Here is a 12,494-nt window from a genome sequence, read left to right as displayed (position 1 = left end):
ACTACAAGAAACGTCTGACCTCTGTGATTGCCAACAAGGGTTTTGCCACCAAGTACTAAGTCATGTTTTGCAGAGGGGTCAAATACTTATTTCCCTCATTAAAATGCAAATCAATTTATAACATTTTTGACATGCGTTTTTCTGGATTTTTTGGTTGTTATTCTGTTTCTCACTGTTCTAATAAACCTACCATTAAAATTATAGACTGATCATTTCTTTGTCAGTTGGCAAACATACAAAATCAGCAGGGGATCAAATACTTTTTTCCCTCACTGTATTTTTATGAATTCCCCTGCCACTATAAGTTCCAATACAGGATGAATCCCCTGAAAGTGTAGAGAAAGTCCAATCCAACTTAAAGGCCTTTGGTTGCTTCTGAAGTGTCTTTCATGAGTGAATCTCTCTCCCTTGACTCTCCTTAGCCCCTTTCGCAGACCTCCCTCTCCCTAGCCCCCCCCCCCCCTAGGGAGAAAGAGCAGAACACGGTTGAAAAGTTATTTTGCTTTCAACCAGAGAATCTCCACAGCCTCCAATTGCCCTGGGCTCAGATGTAAAGACTAAAGCGGTCTATAAGCAGTTGTCTCCAGGGAGAGTTCTCTGTAAGACAGGAAGAATTGAGCTGGAACAGACCGTTCCCTTTTCTACAGGTAATGAGCTTCCAAGGAGAGCTGCATCCCGAGACCATCGATTAGCTCTAAACAAACACATCTGACCTAGATTTCCCGAGCGCTGCTGTTTCGGCTGCTGCTCTCTGCCATTGACGCCTGCACCAGGCCCTTTTTGAAGCTGTTGCCGCCTCAACACGATTAAGGGACAATTGTTCTGCCTTGAGAGTCTGCGTTTATGGAGCAAAAACGAATTACTTTAATGGGGAGACGAGGAACGTGGAGATGAGAGCACTGACATTTGTGTCGTGACACGGCCGTTAGTACCACGTCATCACCAACACTAATGAACATTAATAGAGACGACCGTAAATGTTGCGAACCATAATGCATCAGCATGTATCGGGTTTTTATATTTGTCTTCGTGGAATGTAATTCAACTCATATGATTAGGATTTATAATATAGTCACGTTCGTCTACGTTGCATGGAGTGAAGTTTATTATACATGTATGGTTGGATAACAAATCTTCAGATTAAAGGTTTTCTGTTTTTGGTGTCACAAACCACCTCAGTACCGTCTAAGAAATCTCTTAAAGGCTACATTTCAATTAATTTACTTTCTAGCTATCCATTGAGTTGGCATAATATCTGAGTACATTGTGTCACTTTCTGGTGTTCTGTGGCTATTTGTTACTCCAGCTGCTTATGTGCCCCTATTCTGTTGCACCGTTTGCGGTTGGATGCTCTTTCAGGTTGTTTTGTGTTATCTCGCTCATGCGGTACATTTTCCATGAGGAGAATTTTCCATGTTGTTATTGTTGTTAGTGTGGCTGTTGCTCTGACTGTAAAATGCTGTTTAATGGTTCTGCTCACTTCGGCTAATTGCTGAAAGTCATTAAACAAGTGCAGATGTTAGAGCGTACGTGTGTGCGCGCGAACGCTTGGGTGTACATGCACGCGCGTGTATGCGCCCACGCACAGAAGGTCGATTCTATCCATTCATTTCAACTATATAGACTCTCTCAATGCTATTTACTTTATGATTTAGGCTAACAGCTCTGAACCACAGCAGCACTGTTCCATGTCCTCCAGTAAGCAGCCGTCAACCAGCTGGCTCCAGTGTGCTTGGCTATATTTCATACATCCTGCTTAGTGGTTAGTTAGCGCTGCTCTGGAGCTTCTAGGCAACCTCAAAGGACAGCTGTACATGAAGGCAGCCACCAGGGGATGTACAGTAAATGTCTGTGTCCCAAAGTACTGTATGTCTGCAGGACCAAGTATTGCACTACATAGGGAATAAGGTGTCGCTTGGCACACAGCCTATTACAGAGAAGACTTTGCACCGTATTCAATTTATGGAAGTGGAACTGGTAACTGGGTGGATCCAGCATGATTCTTTTTTGCACTGCAGAATTGTAAGTCTGGATCCTAAGGGTCAAGATAGCCAATGTTTACAGTGTGATCCTAGACGTATTCCTGATTGAGTTGCTTTTCAGTAATGTACGTAATGTCTCGGATATCTTGCCTTCCATGGGCAGACATCCTCCGACGTATCCTATCACATCGAGTGTGATATCATCGGCTATATCCAGCACCTAGCTCCAGCTGTCAACTTGGATTGGCCACCGTCTTACAGTACAGAGCAGTTGCTGCGTGTGTATTATGACTCAGGGAGGAAAGGATTTGTCACATCTCCAAGCTGTTCACTCTCCCTATAAGGGCTGTGTACCAAATGACAACCTATTCCCTATATAGTGCTCAACTTGACCAGAGTCCATAAGATGTAGTGCCCTATATAGGGAATAGGGTGCCATTTGGGATGCCGGCAAGGACCAACAGAGACATTTCCCTTGATGTCAATTTCAGTGACTTACAAATTACATAACAAGTCTGTGTCTATAAAACACAGGCTGTGTCCAAAATGGCACTATATAGTGCACTACTTTTGACCAGGGCCCATAGGGTGCCATTTGGAACGTAGACATATACTACTAGTTGCCAAGTATTGGTCTCGGTGTTTTTGGAGTGAGAGCAACCTCTGTGCCCCAGCACATTATTCAGTACAACCATAGATTTAGTTGGCTTCTTCTCAGCACTCCACACGGATAGACATAACAGCATTACTGTTGGAGTCTGTCAATATAGATGCTACCCAGAGCTGGCATATGCAAGGCTTTTTTGCTTCTCTCTCTCTTTCACTCTCTCTCTCTCTCTCTCTCTCTCTCTCTCTCTCTCTTTCTCTCTCTCTCTCTCTCTCTCTTTCACTCTCTCTCTCTTTCTCTCTTTCTCTCTTTCTCTCTCGATCTCTCGCTCTATTTCTTTCTCTCTTCTGACATATTTCTTGTCTAGGGGTTGTCTAGGGCAGCATCTGCGTTAGATCCGGCTGAATTTGTCCCGAATTATAAAAGAATAATCCAATCACGGCAGCACTGTTTGTGTGCTGCTGTAAACTTTGATTTGATTTGATTTGTGTCCGCCCCTCTGCCAGTAAATGGGCTTGTACATTATTAGCTCACAAACAAACAGCCCCCCCTTTCTTTGATCAATGAAAGACGCCAGGCACCCACCACAAAATTACATTTACCCCCGCACTTCCTGATTGGGCCACACAGCGGACTATAAATAGACTTCTCTTCATTGCAGCGCAGATCCTGTCACGAGCCCTGTCGCTGGAGATGAGTTGATAATGCAGAAGTAGCAGCCTCATTCATCGATTCAACCCAGCACACGTTGCTAGGAGACATGGTATAGGAGGGATAGGCCCAGTGGTCTAAGCGCTACGATGTCCATGCATTATCATTTGATCTCTTTCTGTTGCCCATCTCAGTACCTCTCTGTTTCTCCTTTGCTTTTTCTCTGTTTCTCTGTTCTCTCCTTTCAATTGATTTTCTACTGAAAGCGTTCTCTCCCTAGCTAGCTAGCTGGTTAGCGCAGGGCCTCTCTGTACCTCTCTCTGTACCTCTCTCTGTACCTCTTGTGTTCTCCCTCCTCTCTCCTCCCTCCCTGGTTCCCATGGTGGTGTAGGGGCCGTGACCTAACCTCCTGTAGTAACACTCTCGCTCTCTTTGTCTCACACACACACACACACACACACACACACACACACACACACACACACACACACACACACACACACACACACACACACACACACACACACACACACACACACACACACACACACACACACACACACACACACACACACGTCAAGTCCCCAGAGCAGGGAACACTTACATAACAGCCTGTGGGTAATAAAGTTTGTTCCTCTGGCCGTGCTGACTCAGGCTGGTCCTTAAACGGCGTGTGCTAATCGCCCTGAAGACTGTCAGGATGGGGTCGCTCTCACTCTATCAGAGACTACTGATAGTGGCTGCTACACACACACACACACACACACACACACACACACACACACACACACACACACACACACACACACACACACACAACACACACACTCATGTACACACACACTCATGTACACACACACACACACACACACACACACACACACACACACACACACACACACACACACACACACACACACACACACACACACACTCATGTACACACACACACACACACACATACACACCACATACACACATGCTCCGCTCAGGCTGTAAAGGCACTCTGAGTGATTGTTGTGGGTGTACTGTGTCCATTCCCATATGTGTGCTTTTTCCCCAGATAGAAGCGCATGTTCCCTATTTACAGTGCACCAATAAACAGGTAGTGGACTAAGCCTGTTCCCCTTCGTCTCCTCGCATCTCGTATCCATTAAAAGCCACGCGTTTATTTTTCCATTTCAATGTCAGGGTTCCAAGGAAAGTGTAATTATTCCCACACGTTTGTATCTACATTGGGAGCTTTAGTCTCTCTATCAGTGTTGAGTGGCTTTCCTCTCCCTGAGCCGGAATAAACTGCCTGGCTGTTAAGATCAATAGGCCACTGGTGAAACAGGAGCACGGGCTTTAATGGCATGGAGAGATTGCAATTGGTTTCATTTAAGTCCCAGTTTTGATGAACTTCCTGCTCTAGATCGCTTGGTGATGTCCTGTTCTCCTGGGTGTGTGTTCGTGCGTGCGGTAATACTGTATTTGCAGTGCAGTGCATCACTCCATCTCTGTCTATGGTTGCCGTCATCCCCTCCTGCCCGCCTGGTGTTGTGAGATGTCTGCCGGGACTGTGGTATTTCACAGAGGAACGTGCTGGAGTAATTCACACCGGCTTGTCTGATGACACAGAGGAAGTGGTAGAGATACTAGATCAGGATGCTACTGACTGACAGTGATGTCATGTCCAAGGGACGGCGTCTTGCCACTTCTACCATTCTCAATCAATCCAAACTTTCCCCGTACGGGACGTGCTGCTCTGCGTTGTGTGGAGCCGTTCAACATAAATGGACTTCGCAGAGGGCAATGGGGAGAACCACGCGCTATCGACAACAATTTAATTCCGCTCTCCTTTTTCTTTTGTGTGTACGTTCAATTCGGGATGTGCCTGGCAGGGTCAAATCATTTTGAATTGCAATGGAGGTGCCGCATTTTTTATCTTTACCCTCTGCTCCCCAGGGCCTGTACGTGTTTGCGGTGTACTTCCTGATGCACAACCAGCTGTGTTGGCCATCCAAGGCCAGCTACACAGTGGAGATGAACGGCCACGGCAGCCCAGACTCCACCTACCACAGCGGGGTAGGGGAAGCCGCCACCTTAGGGGCGGAGATCAACAAGTCCACCCAGAACCTCATCAGCGCCATGGAGGAGGTAACCCCCCCACACACACACATGCACACCCTGCCATCTTTCCCTCCCTCACTGCACGAAACTATGGAGAAAAAGCAATAGAAAATGCTGAGGAGCCCTGTTCTAGCCCCACAAGTCCCCAACTTACTGACTGACTGCCTCACCCTTACCCCCCATACCGCTCTCTCCCCTGCCCGGTGCCCTTACTCTAAAGCCCTTACCCTTCCCCAGTCCCATCCCTCTCTCTCCTCTCCCCTCTCTCTCTCTCCCATGCCCTCATTCCCAGGGCTCGGTTTGACCAGTCCTCTCCTCACTCACACCCTTGTCAGCGGATCCTCAGGGAAACACAGTGTGTCCCTCCACACTTTCTGTTTGTTCACAATGGCTTGAGTCAGCTATCCCGCAATCACGCTTACACTAACGTGTGTGTGTGTGAGAGCTGCCATGCAGAGAAGTGTTCTCCTCTCCTCAACTAGTAGCCCACCTTACCCAAGAACTAAGCCCTCTCGATATGACCTGTCAGGCTACATACTCTCCGGGCCCAGTCCATTCATCCCCTGCTAGGTCACAGCTCTGCTGGACACCCTATAAGGAGTTACCCTGAAGAGGAGATGGGGGGGGGAGTTAGTGAGAAAATGGAGAGGGGAGGAGGAGGGGGTGCGGAGGGGATTGGTACATGGGAGGTGTCAGCCCCCTTCAGAGTGGATATGGTAAATGGTGGCTGGACACTGTACCACAGCTCTAGACACTGTACCAATTACAGGCTATTACACCACGCTGTCTGTTATTACAGGCCTGTTCAGATAGGCTATTACACCTGTCTGTCTGTCTATCTGAACAGGCCTGTAATGACAGACAGACAGACAGGTGTAATAGCCTGTCATTACAGGCCTGTTCAGATAGGCTATTACACCTGTCTGTCTGTCATTACAGGCCTGTTCAGATAGGCTATTACACCTGTCTGTCTGTTATTACAGGCCTGTTCAGATAGGCTATTACACCTGTCTGTCTGTCATTACAGGCCTGTTCAGACAGGCTATTACGTCTGTCTGTCTGTCTGTCATTACAGGCCTGTTCAGATAGGCTATTACACCTGTCTGTCTGTCTGTCTGTCATTACAGGCCTGTTCAGATAGGCTATTACACCTGTCTGTCTGTCTGTCTGTCTGTCTGTCTGTCTGTCTGTCTGTCTGTCTGTCTGTCTGTCTGTCATTACAGGCCTGTTCAGATAGGCTATTACACCTGTCTGTCTGTCTGTCTGTCTGTCATTACAGGCCTGTTCAGATAGGCTATTACACCTGTCTGTCTGTCATTACAGGCCTGTTCAGACAGGCTATTACGTCTGTCTGTCTGTCTGTCATTACAGGCCTGTTCAGATAGGCTATTACACCTGTCTGTCTGTCATTACAGGCCTGTTCAGACAGGCTATTACGTCTGTCTGTCTGTCTGTCATTACAGGCCTGTTCAGATAGGCTATTACACCTGTCTGTCTGTCTGTCTGTCTGTCTGTCTGTCTGTCTGTCTGTCTGTCTGTCTGTCTGTCTGTCTGTCTGTCTGTCTGTCTGTCTGTCATTACAGGCCTGTTCAGACAGGCTATTACACCTGTCTGTCTGTCTGTCATTACAGGCCTGTTCAGACAGGCTATTACACCTGTCTGTTTGTCTGTCATTACAGGCCTGTTCAGACAGGCTATTACACCTGTCTGTTTGTCTGGCTGGCTGTTGATGATATGTTGATCTTTTGAATCAGCTGTGTAGTGCTAGGGCAAAAACTAAAATGTGCACCCCATTAGGTCCCCAGGACCAGGATTAAGAAACACTGAGATAGGCTATTACACCTGTCTGTCACCGGGGAGAGAGGGAGGGAGGCTGGTGAAACTGGGTTTCCTGGAAAACGCAGACTAAGGGAAAATTAGACTCCACAAGGATTCTTTCCACAACGCAATAATTCCCTGTCTGTGCCTTGGATGGCGTCATTTGGTATGTATGAGAGGACAGGGATAGTTGTCCGGTGATGGGTTATATTATTACCTGGACACATACTGTCTGCTGAAAAACATCCTGTCTCTTTCGGTGGAAACCACACAAGATCGCTTAGCCAAGTGAAATATCTTAGCTATGTACACAATGTGCCGGTTCTCATGGCTAGCTGGTTGTCTGTGATGGTGCTGAACTCTCTCTTCCCATCACCACTCATCCAGACATCTAGTGATTAGCCCTGGGAACTATCTGGGTCTCTCTCTCTCTCTCTCTCTCTCTCTCTCGCCCCTCTCTGTCTTCCCTCTCTCCCTTTTAATTTATCTCCCTCTTCCTCTCCCTCTGTCTGTCACTCTCTCTCTCTGAAGAGAAAGGATTCACCAGTGCAGCAGGTTCAGTGCAATGTTTGCATATTCGAGACTGATTTTGTATGAGACCCAGAGCCAGCGACCTCCCTCTCACCCCTTAACCCCCACATGAGCCTTCGTCCTGCGTTAACCCTTTGGGGAGCTTTGACAACATAAACTCTGCGTGACCCTCCACGTCTAAGACGTGATTACACGGCTGACAGGCCCATTCTCTGCTATCCTGAGCTGACTCCCTGCCAGAATGGGACTGGTTTTTGTCATTGCATTAATCATGGAGATTTAGTTCCCCCCTTTACGTGCTCGTCTCTGGTTTGTGTTGTTTATGCAAATCCATAAGGATACCCACTGTGCACTCCAAATAGTGTAAATGTCAGCTTCTAAAAAACACTCTAGAAATGTAACCCTGACATAATTTATGCCCTCTGATCAGTGTCATTTCAACGTGTTGGACAGTGGCTGTCTTTGTTAATGCCGTATACAGTCTGTAAAGATATGCTGTGTGTGTGTTTGTGTGTGTGCGTGTGCGTGCATATTTGCGTTTTTATGTGTGTGTGTGCACGCGCCTGCGTGCGTTTATGTGTGTGTGTGTGGTGTGTGTGTGTGTGTGTGTGTGTGTGTGTGTGTGTGTGTGTGTGTGCATGCTGTGCCTGTGTGTGTGTGTGTGTGCTTGTGTGCATGCTGTGTGTGTGTGTGTGTGTGTGTGTGTGTGTGTGTGTGTGTGTGTGTGTGTGTGTGTGTGTGTGTGTGTGTGTGTGTGTGTGTGTGTGTGTGTGTGTGTGTGTGTGTGTGCATGCTGTGCGTGTGTGTGTGTGGCAGGTGTCCGCGGACTGGGAGCGTGCGTCCCTGCGTCCGGGCAGTCAGCCCAGCAGTGTGTTTAAGCAGAGCCCTCAGAGTGGGACCTACGCCACCGACGGAGGAGGCTTCATCAACGACAACCTAGTGGCCGACGAGGAGTCCCAGGAGTTTGACGACCTCATATTTGCCTTAAAGACGGGTAAGAATCACTTTGGGCTGCGTCCCAAATGCCGCCCTATTCCCCGTAGTGCACTACTTTAGAAGTGCACTTTGTAGGTAATAGGGAGCAATTTAGGACACGGCCTATCACTTATCCTTCAGACATATTATTCATCAGTCATCTATAGCCTATATGAAGCCAATAATTAGAGCCCAGAGTTTTTCCTAATCAGGTCATATGGTCAGAAGAAACTCCGTGTCCTACTCATCAACACCATAATGGTGTCAAGGGAGAAGTGGATACTGCCATGAGTCAGTATACATACAAATCACCTCTTATTCCCTCGTAAGTTTTTTTAAACATTTTTTTAAACGTTTTTTTTATAGTTTTTTTAATAGTTTTTTTTATTTAACCTTTATTTAACTAGGCAAGCCTGTTAAGAACAAATTCTTATTCACCATGATGGCCTACCGGGGAACAGTGGGTTAACTTCCTTGGTCAGGGTGTGGGTGTGTATGGAGGCCTGGAGCCGGTGTGTATGTGCGTGTACGCGCAGGTGCAGTCGTGGGCCCATGGCAGCCATTACTGCTGGCCCTGCTCGGTCAGTCCTCAGCGAACCCTGTCTTGAGGCTGTAGGAACCATTTTTCCTCAGTCATCAATGTTTAATGAGATATGGGGTCTTACTGCCGGCTGATATATCAACGCTCCACACTCCCTTTCTCAAATCACAGAGGAATCGATCTACGCTGCCTGAATAACAAGTGGCAGGACCCAGCTGAAAACATGCCAAGTAGTGTTCAGGACTTTGTTTGGTCTGTTTCTCTAGGGAATATAGGACGCGCCCCAAATGGCACCCTATTCCCAATATGGTGCACTACTTTTGACAAGAGGCCCATGGGCCCTGGTCAAAAGTAGCGCACATCGAATAGTGATGTCATGTTCTTTTGTAGCGTTAAGGTGGACCAAGATGGCAGTGCTGCACATCGAATAGTGATGTCATGTTCTTTTGTAGCGTTAAGGTGGACCAAGATGGCAGTGCTGTGAGGCGTCATGTCATGTTTGCTGTTATTATTATTATTACCATTATTGTCACAGCATAACATCATCATACCATTTAGATTTGATATGTCTCTTCACTGTACATAGCTACTACGTTCACTGTAGTTGGATTCTTTAGAGAGGACACATGTTATTTCCATGAACCTTCTCTCACCCGTGAAGATTTCTGTTTATAGAAACACACCCCATGGGAAGAGACGTGTCATGCGTCTTACCTTATTTCCCAGTCAGGCCTGATAACCAAGGTGTCCATATCATGGAAAGAACTCCATCTGGGCTTTGAACCCACCTCGTGGTGGCCCCGCCGGGCCCTTGATTGAGTGGCCTCTGAAGGGCCACGTGCAACACAGAGGTTAATCTGGCATCTCAGTGCTAACTGGGCCCCTGGGCGAGGTCAGTGAATACACGCCAGTATCCACTCTCCGGAAAACACATGTCTATCGCCGTGGCCGCGCTAAATTAAAAGTCCCTGGCGGCAGCGGACTTGGAGTTAGTCAGAGGTGTTAATGAGACTGGATTGGCTAGAGAGGGTAATGTTACCGTAAATAAAAGCCTCGGGGAGAGGCGAGCGCTAACTCTTCTTCAGCCGTCTTTAACGTGTAGTGTGTGTGTTTTTGTGTATGATGTGGGTGCGCGCACGTGCGTGCCTGCGTAAGCCATAGTTGTTATGGAAGATGAGTCAGCATTTCACTGGCCTTGCCTTGACTCCGCTATCACCCAACTGTACACCCCATCATTCAGCCTCAAGTTGAACACGTATACGAATGGGACGGCATTCACGGCTCTCTTATTGTTAAAACATCGGGGTAGATGAATTCTACAGGTGAACACGATTGAAAAGCATAAAGGAACAATTATAACCACAAATATCTGCTAAGTCTATTACCTGGGGTTGTTGTGGGATACCTGAAGCGCTCCTGCTTCTTCTTTTCTTCCAGGTTGAACAAGATGTTTAATCCTAAATACATCCAAAACAAGGACTTGGAGAAAGAAATGCTGTGCTAGAGTATTTCTCCTGGCCTGTGTTGTAACCGTCCCCCTTCCGCCTCCCGTTTGGCGTGTATTTCTGACCTCTACCTCTCTACGTGGCCGGCCATATGTTGCCACACTCAAACGATAACCTCCTTCATATCTACCCTAGACCTCCCTCAGACGCAGGCAGAGGTCAGGGAGATAGAAGGGAAGTCTAGAATGAGGTTTTGCATAATAGGCCAGTCAGTCAGTCAGTCAGTCAGGCAGTAAAGTTAGTAGCAGCACACTCATTAGGCTCTTCACAGTCCGTTAAAGGGTGAATCGTTAACTTACCATCCCACTGGTTGTCCTTAATGCCCTGCTTTTACTGTACAATTCCTTTGGAAAGTATTCAGATGCCTTGACTTTTCCACATTTTGTTACATTACAAAAATAAATACATCTCAGCAATCTACACACAATACCCCATAAAGACAAAGCGAAACAGGTTTTTAGACATTTTTGCAAATGTATTAAAAATCTAAAACAGAAATACCTTATTTACATAAGTATTCAGACCCTTTGCTATGAGACTCAAAATTGAGCTCACGTGCATCCTGTTTCCATTGATCATCCTTGAGATGTTTCTTCAACTTGATTGGAGTCCACCTGTGGTAAATTCAATTGATTGGACATGATTTGGAAAGGCATACACCTGTCTATATAAGGTCCCACAGTTGACACTGCATGTCAGAGCAAAAACCAAGCCATGAGGTCGAAGGAGTTGTCCGTAGAGCTCTGAGACAGGATTGTGTCGAGGCACAGATCTGGGGAAGAGTACCAAAAAATGACTGCAGCACAGTGGCCTCCATCATTTTTAAATGGAAGAAGTCTGGAACCACCAAGACTCTTCCTAGAGCTGGCCACCCGGCCAAACTGAGCAATCGGGGGAAAAGGGCCTTGGTCAGAGAGGTGAGCAAGAACCCAATGGTCACTCTGACAGAGCTCTAGAGTTCCTCTGTGGAAATGGGAGAACCTTCTAGAAGGACAGCCATCTATGCAGCACTCCACCAATCAGGGCTTTATGATAGAGTGACCAGACAGAAGCCACTCCTCAGTAAAAAGCACATGACAGCCCGCTTGGAGTTTGCCAAAAGGCACCTAAAGATTCTCTGGTCTGATGAAGCAAAGATTGAACTCTTTGGCCTGAATGCCAAGCGTCACGTCTGGAGGAAACCTGGCACCATCACTACGGTGAAGGATGGTGGTGGCAGCATCATGCTGTGGGGATGTTTTTCAGCGGCAGGGACTGGGAGGCTAGTCAGGATCGAGGGAAAGATGAACGGAACAAAGTACAGAGAGATCCTTGATGAAAACCTGCTCCAGAGCGCTCAGGACTTCAGATTGGGGCGAAGGTTCATCGTCCAACAGGAAGATGAGTGGCCCAGCCAGAGCCTGGACTTGAACCCGATCGAACATCTCTGGAGAGACCTGAAATTAGCAGTGCAGCAACGCTCCCTATCCAACCTGACAGAGGTTGAGAGGATCTGCAGAGAAGAAGTGGAGAAACTTCCCAAATACAGGTGTGCCAAGCTTGTAGCAGCAATCCAAAGAAGACTTGATGCTGTAATTGCTGCCAAAGGTGCTTCAACAAAGTACTGAGTAAAGGGTCTAAATACTTATGTAAATAAGGTATTTCGGCTATTTATTTTTAACACATTTGCAAAAAAGTTTTTGCTTTGTCATAATGGGTTATTGTGTGTAGATTGATGAAGATTTTTTATTTACAACATTTTAGGATAAGGTTGTAACGTAACAAAATGTGGA

General features: G+C 46.9%; 1 protein-coding gene across 1 annotated transcript in view; it reads left to right on the top strand.

Moving 5' to 3' along the window:
* adgrv1 (adhesion G protein-coupled receptor V1) overlaps window positions 1-12,494 on the top strand; it is a 197,173-nt gene that overhangs the window by 183,407 nt on the left and 1,272 nt on the right. Inside the window, exons 88-89 of the mRNA XM_014160914.3 lie at window positions 5,188-5,379; window positions 8,518-8,695. Coding sequence (XP_014016389.3) covers window positions 5,188-5,379; window positions 8,518-8,695 — 370 coding nt within the window. The remainder of the gene's footprint in view (window positions 1-5,187; window positions 5,380-8,517; window positions 8,696-12,494) is intronic.

Source organism: Salmo salar, chromosome 20 (assembly GCF_965601325.2).
Source record: "Salmo salar chromosome 20, fSalSal1, whole genome shotgun sequence".
Classification (NCBI taxonomy): Eukaryota; Metazoa; Chordata; class Actinopteri; order Salmoniformes; family Salmonidae; genus Salmo; species Salmo salar.
Note: the sequence above shows the minus strand (reverse complement) of the source record. Positions and strands in the feature narration are given on the sequence as shown.